The sequence below is a fragment of the Hydra vulgaris genome, chromosome 08, assembly GCF_038396675.1.
Source record: "Hydra vulgaris chromosome 08, alternate assembly HydraT2T_AEP".
Lineage (NCBI taxonomy): Eukaryota > Metazoa > Cnidaria > Hydrozoa > Anthoathecata > Hydridae > Hydra > Hydra vulgaris.
In genome coordinates this window covers 65,940,001-65,964,119 of record NC_088927.1, presented here as the reverse complement: position 1 = coordinate 65,964,119, position 24,119 = coordinate 65,940,001, and the positions used below count along the sequence as shown (strand labels likewise).

Here is a 24,119-nt window from a genome sequence, read left to right as displayed (position 1 = left end):
CATTTATTTTTTGAATTGCAATAAGGATATAAAAATATTCCAAAAATGCGTGCAAAGATCGAAGAAAAAGACAGATACACGGCTCTTGTATTAAAAGAAGAAGGCTATAGCATCAGACAAATAGCAGAAAAGCTCAGAACGTCTCACTCTTGCATTATTAACATAATTCAACGATAAAAAGAGACCCGGTCAATTAATGATCGTCATAGGACTGGACGCAATAAAATTTCAAATGACCGTGATGTTCACTCGTTAGTGAGATTAATGAAAGAAAGCAGACAAGCATCATCTACAGACTTGTCTGCGAAATGGACACTCTCAAATGGTCTGAAAGCAAGCCCTAGAACTGTGCAAAGGGTCCTCCACAATTTAAATTATTTATAGCGTGCTGCTGCAAAAAAACCACACTTAAATAAAAAACAGAAATTTGCCAGGAAAGAGTGGTGCAAACTACATAAAAATTGGTCAACAGATCAGTGAAGCTGTTTGGTCTTTAGTGATGAAATGAATGTTGAGGTAGACAACAGAAAAGGTCGTGTAATGTTGCATAGACTTCCAAGCGAACGGTTCGATGAATCATGCATTTTGAAACAAACAAAACAAGGCAGTGGTTCAATAGGCATTTGGGCCTGTTTGAGTGCCTGTGGAGTTGGCGTTTTTCATTTATTCGATGGTAGACTCAACAAAGAAAGGTACATCGAAATTTCGGAAAACTTGCTCATTCCTAGCATTGATTTATGGCAGTTGCAAGATGGATTTATATTCCAGCAAGATAATGCGCCGTGTCATAAAGGGCATGTTGTTAGCGATTGGTTCAATTCTAATAAAATTCAAGTGCTTCCATGGCCTGCCAATAGTCCAGACTTGATTCCAATAGAGAATTTATGGTCGTGGCTTGATCACAAGCTTGGTAAAGAACAACTTTACAATTTGGAAGATTTGGAATCTTCTATCTCTCATCATTTGAAAAATGTGCCTGATGAAGTAATCAAAACTTTAATGAATTCAATGCCAGAACGAGTACAAGAGTGCTTGAAAACAAATGGAGGAACAACACGTTTCTAAATTATTTTTTTATTGCTTTTTGAAATATTTTTGAAACTGTCTTAAAATTTTGTCCCATTTTTTTTCCCATTTATATTTTTTACTAGTCAGTTTTTTAATTTTTTAACATTGTTTTGTAAAAAAATTAAAAATATATATATATATATAAGAGTGTTAACCAGCCTGATAGCACGCATATAACGCGGAATTCCCAATTTTTTTAAATTTGCCAAAAATTCAAAAAATTGTTAAAAAAAACAACAACCTTTAATCCTGTTATTAACGGACTTAGATTTTAAGAGTTACGCAAGAAACGTAGAATTACTTAGTACAAATAACAAAAAAAATAATTTAGTTGATCGAAAACAATTACTTTTTCTTCAAAAGAAAAAGCGTATTAAGTCATTCAATTCAAAGTCATTCAAAAAGTGTAGCAAGTTATTCAAAAATAAAATAAAAACTTTATTTTTTAATTGATGAAAGTTGTTCTTTAGTATTTTCAATTCGCTTGTTACATAGTTTTTTTATTCGTGTTTTATATTTTAGATTTTTTATTTACAATAAAAAACTTTTAAACCAACGAATGCTGTTATCTTTAGTTAAGAAAGTAACAAAGATTTTACCATAGTAACCATTCAAAAAATGTCTTTTGTGAAAGTAAATGTCATTTCGAAATTACTTTTAAAAAAATGATTAAAAAGTTTTTTACTAAGGTTATTAAAAATACTGTCAGTAAACTAAATTTGCTACTAAAACATTTTAGTGTAAGCATTTTATTACTAAATCATTTGTGTTTATAAATGTTATAAATTATTTGCGTAAAACATAAAAAAATACATTTATATAAATTTTTACAATTTTTTTAAAATTTACAAATCAAAAATTTTAATAAACAAATAAAAAAGTTTAATTTACTAACTCAAAAGACATAGACGTTTTATTTGACTAAAGTAACAAAAACTTTTTTAACAACAAAAACTTTTGTTACTTTTTAACATTCTATTTGAACAAAATTCTATTCTATTGAAAAACGTTTTGCGTTAAAGACCTGTATATTCTTGAAAGACTTAGACGTTATATTAATAATTTAGATTTAAGTTAATAAAATAAAAATGACAAAAAAATGCCTTCAAATAATGGTATTATTAATCAAGTATCTGGAAAATGCTGCGTGAAAATACACTTGCAAAAGAAACATTAAAAACAAGTAACTCTCCCATCGTTGTTAAAACCTTTCTTCAAGTCACGCATTTCTTAATCATGAAAAACTGTGCACATACTCATAATTTTTCAGACATTATTGAATTTATTGCTGAGTGTGGTTGTATGGAAGTTAAGGAACACATTTTATCTAGCCCAGCAAATGCAACATACATGTCTCCGAAATATAATGCTAAGTATATAAACATAATCTTTGATTTTGTCAAAAACCCTTTATTACAGTCACTTAGAAATTCTTTTTTCGCATGAAACTTCTGACATTTTTTATTCGCATGAAACTTCTGACATTACTTTGATTGAACAGTTAACTATACATGCCACTTTCGAACACAACAGCATCATAAAAGAACATTTTATAGGGATAGTTCCTTTAAGTAAGCTCACCGATTCTAGTCTATTCTAGGTGATCATGTAGGAACTTTCTGCATAATCACCTTGTTTTCTTATTGCTTTAAACCCAACTGTTATCTAAATAAAAGAGCAATTATAGTTTTTTTTTGTCAAAACCATAGGTTTTTATTTTAGAAACCAGTAGTTTATGATCTACTCTCAAAAAATGTTTTTGGAAGTCAAGGTAAACCACTAAAGCAGAAAATCCTCTGTTTAAAGCATCAGAGATTGCATCTAATGATTCATCGGAGAATCATTAGATGCAATCTCTATCATTAGATGAATCATTAGATGAATCAAAATAACTTGAATCTCATGATTCAAGTTATTTTGTGACTTAATATGTGAAACTATGCAATTTTTGAACAATTAAGTTATGTGAAATTAATTAACTTATCAAACTATTGTATTCCTTTATATTCTGTTAATTATTATTATACTGATTTTAATTTAATATAAAAAATAAAAATAATAATTTAAGTCATTTGTATGCTTCCGAAAGCTGCGGTTTTTCTCATTGTTGCATGATAAAAGAGGTATCAGAATAAAATGTTATTTTATTCATGAATTTATTTGCATAATCACAATTAATTTAGCGTAAAAATAGAGCTAACATATTCAAACTGTTGTTGGTCAGATTTTATACTTTATAAAATATATATATTTTAAGAAAATAACGAAAGAACTATTGCAATTTTCATGTAATGTAACAAAAACATGATAAAGTTTTGTTTTTTCTAAAATTTAGTTAAAAAACTTAAAATTTTTAATAATATATGTGAAAGAATATTAAATGTTACATTTTTACATTTAAAAATTTGAATAGCAATGCTTTGTTGAAGCACATTTTTATTTTAAATTTGTGTAACGTAAGTTAAAACTGCACACATTTACTAAAGTTTTGGCGCTTTAAGTTTTTGTTTACAAAATGAATTACATCATTAAGTAATTCTTATTTCGTCGCATTGTTATAACAAGGTTCTAACTGAAACTTTTCATGTTAGGAAAATTGAGAAAAAATTTTTTTTTTAATGTCAAACAAAAAATTATCCATATTATTGCTTTTTATTTGTTTATGTATTCTTATTTTGGTTGACATATAAATACACATAAATAAAAATTAGAATTATATAAATATTTGTATTTAGAGTCTAAATACAAATATTTACATAATTCTTAATTTTAATTAATTCTTAATTTAATTATAATTTTCAATAATTTATAATAATTTTAATTAACTCTTAATTAAATTCTAAATTTTAGAAATTTAAAAAAAAAAGAAGATTTATTTGCTATTACCCTAATATAAAAAAAATCAGTTGGATCTTTTTTAATTTAATTTTAGTAAAACAAATTGTTTGTAAATGCAATTATGAGTCATCCATGAAGCACGTCACCCTATATTTGTCAATTCTTAACCCCTTCCCTCCTGTCAGAAACAATCACATATACCTGAACCCCTCTCCCTCCTAAACTGTGATTTAAATCTTTTAAAGCTTAAAAATACTTTAAAAGATTTAAATGTATATACTTTGCAGCATTTTAAAAAATCAACCTAATGAAAACAAGGCAATACGCATAAACATAAAGAGTGTAAGTAAAAACTACGACAAAACAATGATTTTCTTATTTAAATGACTCAAATAAGTATTAATAAAGTTGTCATACTAAAATAATTTTTTAAAGTTACCCTTGGTCTTGTGAAAAAACTGTTTTCAATTTGACGACTTTCATAAATGTTATAAAAAATCACTGTTAATTAATTTTAATGAATGCATACTTTTGTAATTCTTTTGTTAAGTATTCTAACTTTTAATAATAGATATAAAAAATCCACGATAATAATCGCTTGGTAACGTAAGTGATGTAACATAAGTTAAATATATAGAATCAAAAAAATCATTTTATTTTCCTTAGGCAAACACCTCTCATAAATTTTTATATTTTTTTTAAATTGGTATAGAATTCTCAACGTCTTGTGAAAGTTGTTAATATAAACCGCTTTACTGGTTTGCAGAAATCTGACCTAAAAGTTGAAGCAATTTTTTTACATTGTTTTCCGTGTAACATAAGTTAAGTGGCATTTTCTGTAATAAGTTCGCCCTCTTTTGCCAGATTCAAAACTTCTTTTTAGCCTAGTTTATTCTTTAGACTAACAGCTTTCATACAAAATAGCTCAAAGTTTAATTTACAGTTTAAATAGGCAAATATCTGATAAAGTTGTTGTGCCTGTAACATAAGTTAAAAAAGAAATTGCCCATATATATATGTATATATATATATATATATATATATATATATATATATATATATATATATATATACATATATATATATATATATATATAAATATATATATATTTATATATATATATATATATATATATATATATATATATATATATATATATATATATATATATATATATATATATATACACACATATATATACATCTATATAAACAACCTTCAGAATTAGGAAAAATGAACTCGGCAATAAATAGACGATCTTAATCTTGGCAATAATTAGATGACCTCAATCGGCAAAAATTTTCTGACCTCAAACACTTTTAGGTCATCATTGCCGAATGCCGACCCTAATTTCAAGGGTTGTATATATATATATATATATATAGGTATATAGATATATACATATATATATATATATATATATATATATATATATATATATATATATATATATATATATATATATATATATATATATATATATATATATATATATATATATATATATAGAACCCTTAGATGTTGTCCGAAAGTTTTTTCCATATTTTGTTGACAAAAAGTAAAAATTAAAATGCAAGACCGGAATTTTTTTTTTTTAATAATGATAGACTGCCTGCCCCAACCAAACCCTCAGTCGATGTAGCAGCACTCCCTTGCGGGTCAGGCTATTTGTCAGTCGATGTAGCAGCACTCCCTTGCGAGTCAGGCTATAAGATAGTCGATGTAGCAACACTCCGCGTATGATTTACAGTAAAAAAAATAAAAATAAAAACATTTTATTAAAAAAAATAAAAATAAAAACATTTTATTAAAAAAAATAAAAATAAAAACATTGTTTATATTGTTAAAAACATTCAAAATATTTTAAAAACATTCAGAATGTTTTTAAAAACATTCTGGTCAATTAAATTTGCGTTTTTGTGGTTTTTTTAAAAAACGATTAATTTGTAATTAAATTAATGGTTTTTACTTTCGTCCAACACGGAAATGTTGGACGAAAGTTAAAAGTAATTAAAAGTGACGTATATGTTGGCGTAAGAATCACTTTTTTCCTTCCGCTCTTCCCAAAGCCAACAAACTATAGATCTATATATATATATATATATATATATATATATATATATAGAAATGTATATATATATATATATATATATATATATATATATATAGTGGGTATAGAATATGGTATTATACTGTCATAGGTAGCTGTAAGTGATTTAGTACATAAATTAACTGACAATTCATTTTTTAAAAATTTTTAATCTTTTTTCATTTATTATATTTCTCCAAGATGAAGAACTTTATCACAGAACACTGCAGAGGACCATTTAAACAGACTTTTAATTTAATGGGCTAAAGGAGGCATCAAACCTCAAACCAGAACTTTAACCACTGAGCCATGGATGCTAGTATCTAAGTTTAGGTCTTATCTAAGTAGATCATGCAAAAGAGTGCTGTTATATTGCCTAAGTGTTTTGGTTCTGTTTTATTTTTATTTTTTTCTTTTCTTTTTCTGAAAAAAATTGCATGGATTGATATGAGATGAGATGCAAGTTTGCATAACAATGTATATTTATTTACGCTATAGTGTGTGTGTACATTTATATATATAAATATATAAATATATATATATATATATATATATTTATATATATAAATATATATATATATATATATATATATACACACATACACACATATGTGTTATATTTATCATACATATATTATATTATAACTTTATATATAGACCTACCTCACATCCATCAGACATCCATTTATTTTCCCCTTCATTCCAATAATTACATTCCGTACAAAAAGACTTCATTTCATAGACATATGTCCCAGCAGACTCTACTTCATCAAAAGTGTATGGATTCAAATCTAGCTTTTTAGAAGGCATTGGGCCAGAATAGGAGAATAGCAAATGCAATATACTTTTTTTATAAAAACCATATGTAGAGTTTATAAAATTCCATAAAATTAGGGTACCATCATCAAGAAGAAGAGCATCTTGATTTCTTTGCACAATTCCAGAGAAATTAATTTCATCATTTAGATTACGATCAAATGTTATGTTCCCTCTAGTTATATTGTTATTTTTTGTCATAATTACACCATGTTTAGCTGAAATATTTAGCATAATATCATGATCAAGTTTTGTTGCAACTTTTCCATATTGAATGTAAACAAAAAGGTTTGTTAAATTATTTTCATCATTTAAAAACAAAAACTTAAGGAGCATGTTACAACCTGATACCAATGGTAGACTGACTAAATTTACATCATTTGGCATTGATAAAGATATATTTTTGCCAGTCATTTTTTCTGCAATATTTTTAATGGCAATTTTGATTGGTTGCGAACTGTTGCTTACTTTAATTGGATGACCGTTAGCATCTGAAAAAGAAAGACTTTGAGATTCTGAGAGAATGTTTTGTGATCGATTTGTGTCCCATGTGTAAGCATTATCTTTCATTCTTAAATTCTAAAAAGAAAAAAAAGAAAATTAAAATGCAAAACAAAAAAAAGTGAACATTGAACATTTTTACCAATATAATACTTACATTGACTGAGATTTGTGAGTTTTGCACAGAATCATTAAATAAATTCTTAGAATCAGGAAGAGTAAAACCATATTCACCATCAGATGAACCAATTGATTTGTTGCTCAAACTACTTGAGAAATCTTTTTTTAATACAAAAGTAAATTGATTGGTTTCACCAACAGTTGCATTTTCACCAGGTACTTTGTAAGATTGTGCTGCCATAAAATGATTGTCCATAGATTTGAACAACTGCAACACTGTATTATTATTGCTCTAAATAATTTAAATAATAATAAAGTTAATAATAAAACAAATTAAATTAAAAATTAAACATTAAAAAAAATTAAAATTGATTATATTAGTCATTTTGTTTATGTCTTAAATAAATTGAATTAAATTGAATTAAGGTCAACTTTTTCCTTTATATGGTTTTGCAAAATGCAGTGTATTAGATTTTTATTATGTACTTACTGTAAACTTTTTTTAGTTTACTTTGGATTTCCCAATTTTTCTCCTATTATTTTTATACTATTTCAATTTTTTTAACTATTATTAAGTTTTTCAAAATTTAAACAACTTTGAAGTTTTAAATAGTTTAATCAAAATTTACATTTATTTATACTATTCTCAGTCTACTATTAATCTATAATTTATCTATAAAATCTATAATTTATTTATAAAAATCTGTTAGTATTATTTATAACAAAGCTAATGGTTTTTATTTTTGCTTTTGTAAAAAAAAAACAATACTAAATTTATTTTTTTTATATACCTTTCATTATTATATACAAAAATTTATATTATTATATGCAACTCACTGTCCAGACCTGTAAAGTATTGGTTTTGGTAAGTCTATTCGACACCAACCATTTCATCATAGTTATGGAAACTTGATTGAAAAGTCACTGATGGATTTTTCAAAATTATGAAAGAAAAAGCAGATATTAGAAAGATATTATTTCCTTTTAGAATAATAGGCAATATTCCTAGATCAAGTGATTTTATTAAGGAAATCTCAATTAAAGTTTGTCAATTATGGAAAAAAATGAAAATACCATGTTTTACAGAGAAATCTGTGCAAAGAAAAATCTGCTATTCAAAATTATAAATTTGTTATTAAATAAACACAAAGTACAAATAAGAAAACAAGTATTTTATATAGCTGGGATAAATTATTTGACTCATTGCCCAAACATGCTAAACTTAAAAATCTGAAAGACCAACTCTTTTATGAACTTCAGAAATCTTCCAATGGGTGCAAAAGTCAATGCAGTATTGTAACAGAGCCTATTAGAACACATCTGCAAAAGACCTGCCACCAAAAAGAAAAGAACTTGAAACAAATTATAGTTAATTGTTTGATGATACAAGCAATTCTGGTAGTAAAAGTTCAAAAGATAATAGTACAAGTAATGATTACACAATCCCATTGATAATATCCCAAAAGATAATAGTACAAATTCCAAAAGATAATAGTACAAGTGATGATTACACAATCCCATAGAAACATGGAAAAATCACCAGTTAAATGGTAGATAAGATATCTGAAAATGAAAGGTATCCAATAAGTTGTAGGCAAAGATTGCAGAAGTTGTACTCAATGCAGTTGACGAGACATCAATTTGCAGATCCCCAGTCCAAAAAGCATTTACAATACTGATGAATGAAATAAAATTGATTCAGTCTTATACTGACTTTTCTGAAGAAATGTAGTGCTTACATTTTGATGGTAAGACCAAAGACAAACAACATAATTATAGCACTTGCATTTTGAGCAAGCCTAAATCTCTCGTTATATCGTTAAAAAAATTATAGAAAGGCAACTCTGTTTTTATTTATAACATGTTACACAATATTATTTTGGAATCTAATTTATTAAATAAAAATACTGTTGTAATATGTGACACCACTGCAGTAAATTCAGGTTCTACTGCAGTAAATACAGGTTTCACTGCAGTAAAAGTTCTAAAAATGGAGTAACTAAGAGTTTGACATAAATTGTTCCAGGTTTAGTGTATCACCCTCGTCTACTTCATGTTCTGATTCTTGAGCATTTTATGAACTTAAAATTTGATTCCTTATCAATATCGCCCTAATAAGCTTCTTAAAGATGTGTATAGTAAAGTTATCTGTGTTATGTAGGAGGGGATAGTGGTCTAGTATATAATGATCAAAATTGATAATAATCGACATGAAATGATTTGATTATTATCAATTAACTACCACAATTTAATTGAAAAATACAAGCTTAACTGGTCAGTTATTAAAAGTTTAAATGTTATACGGAGCTGGATTTGTTATGTAAAGAATACAAGTTTTATCAAGACACAATGAACTTATTCGCATTCATTTTTGTAAACCAGGGTCTGTTTCAAATGCACAATGGAATTCAAGAGCTATCTATTGCCTAAAATATATGCTTTTGACTCAGACAAAAAAAGAATCAATAATAGAAACGTGCAATTTTATTGTAGATCACTGGGCCAAGCCTTTATTCTCTTGCAGAAGAAATGTTGACCATATAACAAAGTTATATTTTGGCATTAACTGATAATTGCCTTGAGTGTTGGAAAAACACTGTGATATTTGGAATGATTACCCATTAGACATTGATTACACAAATGAAGTGTGTGAAAGGTCACTTGCAAAAGTTTAATTATTTCTTTAAAGAACCATATTCAACTTAGAGGCCAAATTTCTGAGACACTGTAATAAACTTTGATCTGCTTATGTGTGTTATTGTAATAAATTAATTTAGTGTTGGAACTATATTAACTTCCAAGACGCAATTTTCAAAGACTTAAAACTAAAAATTTAGAACTCAACAAAAAATATATTTACCCCAAATTACATAGATTTTTATGCTGAGTTTGTAAGCATGGTGGCTAGCCACACTAGACAATTTACAGGGCCTGGAAATTTGGGGCCCTTTTTAAATTTAGGGGTCCTTTTCCAAACATAAGGACTTTTTGTTTAGTAATGCACCTAGTAAAGAAAGGTTTTTAAGATTTTAAAGCCCTAATGACAGGTTGGGGGAAGGGGGGGAAGGACTCAGACCCTCTAGCCACAGCACTGTTCATGAGGTATTTTCAACTCTATGTAAATTTGTTACTTAGTTTTTTTTAAAATTATATTTTAGTTTATAAAGATCAATTGAATTAATTTTATTATTTCAAAAAAAAAACAAGTTTGCGCATAGGGTTTTTGAATCTGTTATGATTAAAACTATTTTAAAAGAATTTTTTTTATTTCTCCACTAGTGTGTGTGTGTGTATATATATATGTATATATATATATATATATATATATATATATATATATATATATATATATATATATATATATATATATATATATATATATATATATATGCACACATATATATATATATATATATATATATATAAATATATATTTATATATATATATGTATATATATATATATATATATGCACACATATATATATTTATATATATATATGTATATATATATATATATATATATATATATATGTATATATATATATATATATTATATATATATATATATATATATATATATATATATATATATATATATATATGCACACATATATATATTTATATATATATATATATGTATATATATATATATATATATTTATACACACACATACATACATATATATATATATATATATATATATATATATATATATATATATATATATTATTTAATGGAAATTGAATGAAAAATAAGTAATAAATTTCACTTTCAGACATCTTTTTTACCTTTTTTTTTTTTTTTAAAATGATTCATTTTCAACAAGGCTGCAAGCAACTAATATTAAATTGAAAGTTTCTAAACATGGTTGACAAAAGACTTTAAAAGTTGAAAGTAGTATGAGTCAAGAAAACATGAAAAAGACTTCAAAAGCATTAAAGTGCGGGCAAAAGAAACTAGATGAACAACTTGAATAGACAAATATAGTTAAATGATACAACTTTGCTGAATGATGAGTTAAGCAAGAACGAGTTTTAGTAGATGGTACTAGAAATGATAGATAATTTAAGCACCAACCAGTAGAAGAGAGAAAAAATCCAAACTCACAATGATAGAAGAGTGGATCAAGTTTGTAAGACAGAGCAGCTCTAACTAAGTTTACAATGCATGTTTGAACTTTGTCTAGAAGAAAAAGAGCATTGTTAAAGAACCAGCCCAATTATGGCAAGAGTATTGACAATACAGGGATAAATGAGAAATTTGTAAAGAGAATGGAATCAGGAGTAAGATAATAGTGGGCACAATAAAAAGATGCAGATGCCAACTTTGCGTTTGATTGTATATATGGTTTCCATGAGAGGTCAGTAGTGAAAAATAATCCAAGAAGGCATGAAGTAGAGAACTGAGTGAAAGGGTTTCCATTTATCAGTATAGGTATGTCAACCTATATTGGTGTAAGATTCAATACAGGATAAAGAATAGAACCTTGAGATACCCCAGAAGGAACTGGAAATGAAGAAGAGTGTTGACCTTTGAAGATGACTTTAATAAAGCAGTTAGAAATGATTTAATAACCCGAAAAACTTTCCAATAATTGAAGGAAGTGTTCTCAACATTTTTTAAAAATTAGAACCACAGATGCTATTTTCCAGCAGGCAAGATTTAGTCAAGCACATAAATATTTAAGACAAAATTGAAGAGAGTTCTAAAAAATAATTTTGTAAAACTTTAATCATATTCGGAAATTACACAATTTTTTTGGAAGCCTTGCAGAAGATTCTAGAGTGAAATCAACAAAAAAAAATGCTAAGAAAATCTATTGAAAAAAGATATACAAGTGATATCCCATTAAAAAATCACTTTAATGTAACTAACAAGCAAAAACAAGTTTGTTGATCGAAGGTATAAACTGTCAATTTTCCCTAATGAGTAAAAATATTTGGCTAAAAGTTGGTTTAAGTGTGAGATAAAGGATTGAATAAAATCACTAAAAGAGACTGATGACCAGACTAATACAACATTTTCCTAGAATGGTGCTAATTTCTCATGATAAGTAATAAAGGTTGGATGCATATAAAAATAAACATCATTTTATCATCACTAAAACTTTTATTACCTGTTATGAGTCAGAAAAAATTAAAAGTAAAATTAAAAAGCAAAGAAAGATAATTAAAATAGAATAGGTAATAGGGTGGAGCAATTTAAAATATTTTTGAAATTGGGTTTGCCTGTGTTTTAAATTGTTGTCTTTTAGTAAAAAAATAACCTTACTTTCTCTTTTTTTTTTTAAATGTGTTTAGGTTCCTCTAGAAATCAAGATTTTTGTGAAATCCTAATACAAGGAAAAAAAATTTTCAACCTGGTACTCAAAAGATGCAGAACAAAATTTTAGAAAGGATAAGAACCAATAACCAAATTAAAATTTGTAATTTAAAAAAAAGAAGCTTGTCTTTGTAATCTTATGTAAAAATAGAAAAAACAAATTTAAGGATACTTTTCTGTTTTTAAACTCGCCTTGGGTTAGTTATTTTTTGGAATAAATTAAAATATATTTGTTATACAACTAAATGAAAACTACTTTTTAATTTAACTTAAAAAATATTTTTTTTTATATTTTTGCATTTTTTTATATTAGTCTGACTATCTGATGATAGTCAAATATCTGATGATAGTCAAATATCTGATGATAGTCAAATATCTGATGATAGTCAAATATCTGATGATAGTCAAATATCTGATGATAGTCAAATATCTGATGATAGTCAAATATCTGATGATAGTCAAATATCTGATGATAGTCAAATATCTGATGATAGTCAAATATCTGATGATAGTCAAATATCTGATGATAGTCAAATATCTGATGATAGTCAAATATCTGATGATAGTCAAATATCTGATGATAGTCAAATATCTGATGATAGTCAAATATCTGATGATAGTCAAATATCTGATGATAGTCAAATATCTGATGATAGTCAAATATCTGATGATAGTCAAATATCTGATGATAGTCAAATATCTGATGATAGTCAAATATCTGATGATAGTCAAATATCTGATGATAGTCAAATATCTGATGATAGTCAAATATCTGATGATAGTCAAATATCTGATGATAGTCAAATATCTGATGATAGTCAAATATCTGATGATAGTCAAATATCTGATGATAGTCAAATATCTGATGATAGTCAAATATCTGATGATAGTCAAATATCTGATGATAGTCAAATATCTGATGATAGTCAAATATCTGATGATAGTCAAATATCTGATGATAGTCAAATATCTGATGATAGTCAAATATCTGATGATAGTCAAATATCTGATGATAGTCAAATATCTGATGATAGTCAAATATCTGATGATAGTCAAATATCTGATGATAGTCAAATATCTGATGATAGTCAAATATCTGATGATAGTCAAATATCTGATGATAGTCAAATATCTGATGATAGTCAAATATCTGATGATAGTCAAATATCTGATGATAGTCAAATATCTGATGATAGTCAAATATCTGATGATAGTCAAATATCTGATGATAGTCAAATATCTGATGATAGTCAAATATCTGATGATAGTCAAATATCTGATGATAGTCAAATATCTGATGATAGTCAAATATCTGATGATAGTCAAATATCTGATGATAGTCAAATATCTGATGATAGTCAAATATCTGATGATAGTCAAATATCTGATGATAGTCAAATATCTGATGATAGTCAAATATCTGATGATAGTCAAATATCTGATGATAGTCAAATATCTGATGATAGTCAAATATCTGATGATAGTCAAATATCTGATGATAGTCAAATATCTGATGATAGTCAAATATCTGATGATAGTCAAATATCTGATGATAGTCAAATATCTGATGATAGTCAAATATCTGATGATAGTCAAATATCTGATGATAGTCAAATATCTGATGATAGTCAAATATCTGATGATAGTCAAATATCTGATGATAGTCAAATATCTGATGATAGTCAAATATCTGATGATAGTCAAATATCTGATGATAGTCAAATATCTGATGATAGTCAAATATCTGATGATAGTCAAATATCTGATGATAGTCAAATATCTGATGATAGTCAAATATCTGATGATAGTCAAATATCTGATGATAGTCAAATATCTGATGATAGTCAAATATCTGATGATAGTCAAATATCTGATGATAGTCAAATATCTGATGATAGTCAAATATCTGATGATAGTCAAATATCTGATGATAGTCAAATATCTGATGATAGTCAAATATCTGATGATAGTCAAATATCTGATGATAGTCAAATATCTGATGATAGTCAAATATCTGATGATAGTCAAATATCTGATGATAGTCAAATATCTGATGATAGTCAAACTAATATAAAAATGCAAAAACATGCATCAAAGGACTAGACCAAGCTGTCGAGACTAAGTGAAATAAGAAAAAAATTAGGATGAGAGAAAGTTTAAAAAATCAACACTAAAGACACTTTAGTAAAGTTAATAACAATAATAACAATAATATAAGCATCACGAATGTGATAGAAATGATAAACTCAGACTCCTAAGGGAAAATCATAATTAACCCTTTGAGGTTTTTAAAAAAATTTTTTTTTTGCCTATCAGGTCCAAATTTTGTTTTTACTTATTAACCTTGAATACAACAGAAAAAAATATGTTTGACCCATGGCTTCTCTTTATTTTTCATAAAAAATAGGTTTTGAGTGTAAATTGTTTAACTTTTATTTTGCCAAAAACATAATGACTAAAGTGCAAGCACTAAACAAGAAAAAAAAATGTGGCTTTTGGTTAAGACACTCATTGTCATCTAATAATGATCGCCTTCCTCTTCTTTCTTGAATATTATGACACGCCCCAACTAGTTGCTCAATGAGGTTTTGTTTGTAGGTTAGGTGTTGAAGTTCGTTTTTACTATTGCGTTCACAAAATTTATTGAACAATATATAACTTTTTACAACTGCAACTTCCAACAACCAGAAAATATTTTTCTCCACCATTTTAAAGACTTGCATAGAAATAAATAGCTTGAACAATAGTAATCACCTCGGTAACAGCACCCATATGTTTTGAATAATTTACAATAACAGTTAGTTTATCAATCTCTACAACACCTTGTTTTGTTCTTTGTTTTGCAACTTCAGCTCAAATCATGGAAAGTACTCAGCATCAGAACTTGTCACCTTTCCTGCCATGTCAAAACCATAACATTGGAAGAGTGTACATGTGCAGAAACTTTGTGCTTCTTTAATTTGAGTTATTTTATACCTTCTGGTAACTGTTTGCTATATTTTTCATTATTGTCCCTGTAGTTTGTATGTTCATTTTGAGGAGCGCTTGTGCAAGAGGAAAACTAGTATATAATCTGTCAGTGAATAAGTGATAACCGCTACCTTAGGTAGCCTCTAAAAGCTCATCACACAAATGTAACATGATTCGACTTGTAAAATGCATCATAGGTCTTGCCAAACTTTCAGTAGTGCAATTACTATAATACGGTTCAAAGAAACTAATATAACCTTTTTCATATGCATATATATATATATATGTATATATATATACATATATATATATATATATATATATACATATATATATATATGTATATATATATATATATATATATATATATACATATACATATATATATAACCATGTGTATATGTATATATATATATATATATATATATTAGGGATATGACTTTTTTGCAACCTACTAGGCCTGTATCGTAATTCAATGAACTTTTATGTAAAAAGAACGAATAGATGTTTCATTTTGACATATTTTGAAAAAAGGTCACCCCAAAACCAAAAAATCGAATTTTCAATAGGTACACTTTTGTACAGTAAATGAATATTGAAGGCTGAAGATGTTGTAAGAGTCATACTCCTGTTGTTATTTTATTTATTTATGCAACATGTACTGTGATATAACAAAAAACATTATGTGATATATAATTATACAAGTATTACAAAATTAACAGTATCAAAGCGTCTAGTACAACAATATACATAACTGTCTGTGTCTATAGGCCTACTGTGTTTAGTACATGGGTCACATGATGCTCACGTCTCATAAAGAGTCTAGCGCTTATTACTTAGAATGAATCGAAGTTGCAGTTTGTCTTTCTTTCTGCAGGAAGCATACAGGTCTTGCATCACCTTGATTGCACGTTCAGCTATCTGATTACTTCGTGGTATGTCGATGACGGATGGCTCTTTCTTCCAGTGATTTTTGAATGACTGCAATGCCTTTTTGTAAGGCTTCAATACATCAGATAAATTCTTGAAGTCATTGTCATTGTACTTTTGACTACTAAACCAATGATCTGCCCACTCAAATGAAATGAACCTGCAAACCTTCTCCAAATTCTTTCTCGCTTCAGGCATAAGAATGAACGCCAGAATGGCGAGAATGGCTCTTGAGTTCCATCTGGCATTGCTCATATTAGGAATGTTCTGAAAGTGAATCAGAGGGAAGTTTCTTTGTTCTTCATAGAACCTAAACACTCTTGTTAAATGGTACAAAAACTTCATATCGTCTCTCCACCCTGATTTATCAAGAATTTCTACAGTTCCATTCACAAACTTATCCTTCAGTTCATCATACTTATTCAACAGTTCAGACACAAATGGGTATTCAATGTTTGAAGATTTGGTATCACCCCCAAGTTCTTCGTCCATCACCAGACGGAGAATCCTGTCTAGTACGTGATGCTGACAACCGATAAATTGTGGTATTGTGACACCCTTTAATTTAAACATACGTTGCAACTTCACAACAACTCCATTTCTCTTCCCAGTATTGACGTTTGTTGTATCAGTAATGATCATCTTAATTGAATTCCACAAATTGCATTCATCAATAAGTTTGGCAATTTTTTCAGCAACAGTTTCAGCTTTGCCATCTTTTAAACGCAGTGCATCAAGTTTCACGTCAGTTCTTTCATTCTGAAGTACAACTACCTGATATTCCTTATCATCTATTCGTTTGCCGTCAAAGTGTAAGGACCACTGTTCCATTTTAAGTTGTTGTATCATTTCTTTTTTTAATTTACCTGCCTCTTTGAATATGGACTTGTAAATTGCTGATTGACTTGGAGTTGGAATATCAATACCTTGTTGTGATAATACATTGCATATTTTAGCAGCTTTCTTTGTGGAAACTCCACTTGATGTAACCATACTTACAGCAAATTTACTTTTGTAGTGCTTTCTAGTTTTTTTCTGAGTGTCCTCATCATCGTCTTTATCACCGTCGTCGTCTTCATCATCTTCACTCTTACTTTTGCAGTTTTCAGATTCAGTACCACTGTCTGTGGTAGACAGGACTTGTGATGTGGAAGGTATTGCTGTTCCAGACTGGACTTTCCTTCTCTTGGAAGGGTGAATGGTTTCTTTACTTGCCACTTGTCCTGTTGAGTACCCCACCTGTCCTTTACTTTCTTTTTGTAGGTGGTATAAACGTTTATCTTCCGAGGATAACCACTGGCCATTCACTTTCGTGATGTCAAATAATGCATTGAGAACATCATATTTTCCACGCTTGACACATTCATCATAGACCTTCAGCACCTTCATAAGCTTTGCTCTTATCACTTGATCAGACACACGTGGAAAATTCAGTTTATTGTCCCACAATTTTGTAATTTCCTTAGAAATTTGGTCTATTCGTTCTTTTCTTCCTTTAACATATGCTCCGAGAAACTGGTATCTTCCTACGATCTGCAATTGAAGTGGTATTCTGGATTTTTCATCGAGTGAATGTTCTTCTACAGCCACGCTTCCTCTTCTTCTGTGTGACTCTTGAAATCTCACCAAATTTTTAGTCCAAGTCTTCTTGTTCTTTGTTACTGTGGTATGACTTTTCTTGTGAGACATCATATAATATTGTTACGACTTTACGGATAGCTGAGCGTAAATATCCGTTTAATAAAGTCGTTTAATTAATAAAATACTTTAACTGTATAGTAATCCAATTATAGTTCGATAATCCAGTCAATGTTGATAACAGTTCGATAATCCAGTCCGTATCCTAACGATAATGCTACAACTACTTATACTTCGTACACTTACAGCGTCTTTAGTTCGCTACAGTAGTTCCTTATTAGCTCAGTTACACGCAGAGTACTTCATAGAACTATTCACATTATCAACACTGAGCTCTGACAGCAGCTCGCTTATATAATTATTTAGAGCTTCCAGAATGTTCTACTAAGTTCTATAATCTTCTACAGTCTGTTACAGTCGTCTATATCACCGTGGTAACACAATGACGTCATCACATAACAATTCCAAGTATTTGCCGGCACACGGCCGTTTCGTTGCCATGGTAACGTGTGGCGTTATATTTATAAATTCATAACAAAATAATGAAATAAATAGAATTAAGCTGAGAATTAAGCTTAAGATTAAAACATCGGTCAAAAATGAATGTATAAAAATGGTAAATCAAATTTTTATTTTGGGGGTGACCTTTTTTTGTTGCAGAAAGCTATTTGGGCCTTTTTTCATGATTTTAGGTAAAAGTTCATCGATTTATGATACAGGAAACATTTTATTTGAAAAAAAATTAAAAAGTCATATCCCTAATATATATATATATATATATATATATATACACACATACACACAACCATATACTTAATATAAACAAATATACATAAAAAAATGTAAAATATAAAAAATAATACACAATATAAATATATGAACCAAACAGGGAAAGTAAAAATATAATAAAAATCACAGTGTTGTAAGATCCAACTAAAATTAAGGTGTAACTACATTCTAAGGGCCACAATATCATAATCTCCGAAACATCAACAATGATGTTTTAGAGAGCCTGATAAAAAATGGCTAGCATCGCTTGTCAGGGATGCATCCTTGCTATCTTTATCATTGCCTGTATCCTAAATCATATCAGTCACTATTGCATTTAAACAAACCTCCCTACAGACCCAAATACTCACACTTCTTCCAAATCAAGGCATACCAATAACTTTAATGAAAAAATGGGGATATAGAGACAAACGTGCACAAAAAGTATATCCAATTAATCTAGTTGATATAAACAAAAATACATAGTATAAATATAAACACATAAAGATTATATATAACAGCAGTGTTTAATGCAGAAAATAAAAAGATTGATAAGTATCTTACAATATTCAATAAACTTTTATAATTTGTAATTTCATTTTTTAATGAATTAGAGGAACAACTGTTTCCATCATATGTTTTCTAGAGAACATAATATATCTAAGTTCAAGATGCATAATTAATTTGTTAAATCCTTGGTCTGCAACTAAAGAATATGGCTAAATGCCTAAACATATTCCTTCTTTAATGAGCATAGTTATTTTCTGAACTCTTTGTTCGCTTGATGTCCATTTCCTATACTTATAAAAAATTGCACTCTTACTTAGGTTGATATTTTCAATCTAGTGTAAATGACCACAATGTTGCTGTTGTAACCTTTGCTGTTATCATTCTATTTATTGGTTAATTTTTTTCAAAAAGTAGACTACTAATTATAGTAGTTGAATAAACTATTTTTTAATTTAACTTAAAAAAATGCTAAAACTAATATAGTCCCTATTAGTAAATCTACTTTCTGTATCGCTACCTATATATGTGGAAGTGTTAAATTGGTAGAGCACTTGCTTCATAAGCAAAGAGTTCCAAGTCTAAACTTCACCACATTCTTGGTAATACAGTGCCTAACTTGTTTTTCTGTGCAGTGGTTTGTCAAGGCTTTGTAAAAAAAAAAAAAAGGAATAGTATCCTCAACTGTAGTGGTCCCTTTGGCTACAATGAGGTTGATGCAGTAGAAAATTTTTTTCATAAATAATAACTAATTTAGTTTATTTAAGGTTATTCATTATTAGGGCAGTCATTGTCCTCTTTTTCTGTGGGGAAGCGCAATGCTAAACTAATTAAAATTAAAACTTTCATTGCATTCTCCTAAGGTAATAGGAAAACAATGGCAACCCTAAGACAAATCATTTGATTAGCAAAATTTAACTTAAAAACGGTATGAAGATATTTTTAGCCAAAATAAAACAATATGGCATGATCTTGATAATTGAAACTAAAAGGAAACTTTAAGCCAAAAGCAAAACATTTATCTTTTAACAAGTGTTTTTAACAACTTAATTGACATTTAAAATTTAGTAAAATATTTAGTATTTTATTATAATTTATAAATGCTATAAAACTAAATATAATATACTAAAAAATATAAAAAACAATACAGATCAGCTAAAAAGTCTCAGTTTATGATATTTTATATAATTATTTATTAATATATATCATTCATATAATTTCCAATAAAAAAAATTATTTACTTCTAAACTTAGTGATGAAGTTGTTGATGAAGTTGTTGTTTGAAGGGTGGGTAAAGATGAACCTAAATTAGTCAAAAAAATAAAAATTGTAAAAACTGTTTCAAGGAACTATTAAAACTTAAAAATTTTGTAATTTAGTTTTTAACATAATTGAATATTGCTATTGCTTTTATATTATGTATACCTGAATCATTATTGTTTAAACTAGTCTGGAACAAGTTAGATATTGACTTTAAAAATGGCTGAGTCATGGTATCAAACTTGTCTGCTCCAATACTTTTAAGATTTTGGATGGTAAGAAGTTCAGACATTTTAGCAACAATATTTGATGCTTGTTTCTAAAAACAAGAACAAATAGTTCATTTGAGTAAAAGATAATTCTATAATATATAAAGATATAATAAAGATATATTAAAGATATTTTAGTAATAAATATTTCTATAATATATAAAGATATATAAAAGATATTTGAGTAAAAAATGTCCGATAACATGAAGATATATAAAAGATATTTGAGTAAAAGATATTTTGATAATATATATAAATATATATAAGCCATTTGAACAAATAGTTTGTTTAAGCAAAAGATTCATAAATTAAAAAATATTAAATCAATTTATTTTTAAAACAAATTTAAAAAAAAAGCAAATTATAATAATTAAGAAAATTTGCCAATTTAGAACTTTTTATATTTAAACCCATTCATTATAATATTTCTCAAATTTTGATACAATAAGCTGAGAATATCAGGTGACCTCCTAATTACTTTTTTGAACAATTTTCCTCATCTAGCAAACCTCCCTACCCCCTATTTGTTCTGTGAACTATATGCAAAATTGTTAGTAAAACGATTTTTCAAATAGAATAAAATAATAGCAGAAATAATACTAACAGACGCTAAAATGAGTTGTAAACATGGTAGATTTTTAATAAATTTACAGTTTATTCTGTAGAATGTCTTAAGTTTAGTTAAAAAAACATAAAATTAATCATTAAGGTTAAAGGTCTAATTAAATTATACCTGAGATTGAGAAACTAACTCTATTGGATTTTGTGAAGTTAATGCCAAAGCGTCACCAATAGTTTTAAAAGAATTTAAATCATTGATGGTAGCATTGCTAAGTAAACCAATCATGTGTGTGCGAGACTATTAAGAAAAATAATGTAAGTTTATCTTAAAAAAAAATACTTTTAACTCATTGATAATTGATGAATAGTAATATTAATTTTTCCAAACACAAAAATTAAAATATAAACACTTTTATAACTCAAAAAAATTTTTTAGATTATTGCATATAATCTCAGCCATTAAAAAGGAAATTTTTAGTAACTGCAGTAGAAAATGGAAATACAGCACTAAAAAAAGACTTGATAACTTTACTTGAAACTAGAAAACTAAAAAACTTGAAGCAAGAAAGAATTATATATCCACCTACCTAAATCAAAAATACTTTCACCTTGATTTTAAAACTGATTGATTATATAAAAAAGTTTAATTTATTAAGTCTTTGCTAGCAGGATTTAGGGCCAAACATTTGTGCCAAAAATGGGTGTTTTAAATGCCTTGGATTCAACATAAATTACAGAAAAAGAACATGTTGTGAAATTTAGGAAAAAAGTCTACAGGATCTTCAGAAATTAATGATAAACTTACTTAATGATGATTGACACTAACTTATAATTTTCATTATTTCAGCCTGATTGCAATATATCAAATAAAATGTGTAGTGTAGTGTATGTATATCAAATAAAATGTGTGGTGTAGTGGTAGAGCACTCGCTTCATAAGCGAGAGATTTCAAGTTCGATTCTCACCATGTTCCTGGTAGTACCGCGCTCAACTTGTTTCTCCGCGCAGCAGCCTTGTTTGCCAAGGTTCGTGTTTCGGAGTTATAGAGTTGAGAGAGGGTTATAACCACAAGTAGCCTCCTCATCTGCAGTGGCTTTCTCGGCCTTGGGAAGGTGAGTTATATAACACCTCATATATACATAACACACCTCATATATACATAATATAAATATTATGTATATATGAGGTGTGTTCAAAAAATACCCGGAATTTTAAAATTTCGTGGGTTTGGAGAGCCCGATTGTCAGCATTTTTTATTATTGTGTTGATATACATGCCCCTAAAATATGATAAAATTCTCAGCTATATTTATTGTTTACTTTGTCTGTGGAAGTCACTAAGGTTTGACGTGTTTTTATGAGCTTGGCAATTTTTGCTTGTTTAAAAAATCGAAGAATTGAAGAGTCAAAGAATTTGTATTAAATTTTGCATAAAAAATGAAATAAAGTGTAACAAAGTGTGTGAAATGTTGCAAAAAGCCTATGGAGAGTCTGCTATGAAAAAAACAAGTGTTTACGAGTGGTATAAGCATTTCCAAGATGTCCGCAAAGACGTTTGAAGATGACAAATACTCTGGTCGACCCAGCATGTCAATAATTGATAAAAATGTGAAAAAAGTAGAAAAATGGAAATTAATGATTGCTGAATTACAATAAGAGAAGTTGCTGATAAAGTTGGCTCATTTGGCTCATCAATTGGCTCATGTCATAATATTTTTTCAAATGTTTTGGGCATGAAACGAGTGGCAACAAAGTTCATTCCAAAACTGCTGAATTTTGACCAAAAAAATAATCGCATTAATATTGCTCAGGAGCTGCTAAATGATGTCAACAATAATCAAAGTTTGCTTCAAAGGGTCATAACTGGTGATGAAACACCAGTTATGTTCGGTTATGACTTCGAAACCAAACCACAATCGTTGCAATGGAAGCAACTTGAATCACCAAGACCAAAAAAAGCACTTCAAGTTTGATTAAATGTTACGGTTTTGCTTACTGTTTTCTTCGATTATAATGGCATAGTTCATTATGAGTTCTTACCACAAGGTCATAAGGTTAATAAGGAGTATTACCTTGATGTTTGTGACGTTTACGTGAAGCAATCTGAAAAAAACGCTCTGATTTATGGCAAAACAATTCATGGCTTTTGCATCATGATAATGCACCTGCTCACTTGTCGTTGCTTGTTTGTAATTATTTAGCCAAACACAACACCGTAGTCATGCCCCAACCTCCTTATTTAACAGATATGGCTCCGTATGACTTTTTCTTATTCCTAAAAATGAAGAAAACCTTAAAAGGCTGTCATTTCACAAGCATAGATGACATTAAAAGCACATTGCTGAATGAACTAGAGGCTATCCCAAAGAGCGAGTTTGAGAAGAGTTTCAAGGATTAGCAAAAGCGCTGGCACAAGTGCATAGTATCAAATGAAAACTACTTTGAAGGAGCCAACGATAA

The 24,119-nt window shown here is 28.0% G+C and overlaps 1 protein-coding gene across 2 annotated transcripts in view; it reads right to left on the bottom strand.

The window, feature by feature from the left end:
• The window catches only part of LOC136084073 (uncharacterized), a 185,511-nt gene that overhangs the window by 55,504 nt on the left and 105,888 nt on the right, over positions 1-24,119 (bottom strand). For both annotated transcript variants that reach the window (XM_065804189.1, XM_065804190.1), the window contains exons 15-19: positions 21,833-21,958; positions 20,996-21,149; positions 20,812-20,873; positions 7,471-7,725; positions 6,660-7,391 (exon numbers count right to left, since the gene is read on the bottom strand). In XM_065804189.1, coding sequence (XP_065660261.1) covers positions 6,660-7,391; positions 7,471-7,725; positions 20,812-20,873; positions 20,996-21,149; positions 21,833-21,958 — 1,329 coding nt within the window. The remainder of the gene's footprint in view (positions 1-6,659; positions 7,392-7,470; positions 7,726-20,811; positions 20,874-20,995; positions 21,150-21,832; positions 21,959-24,119) is intronic.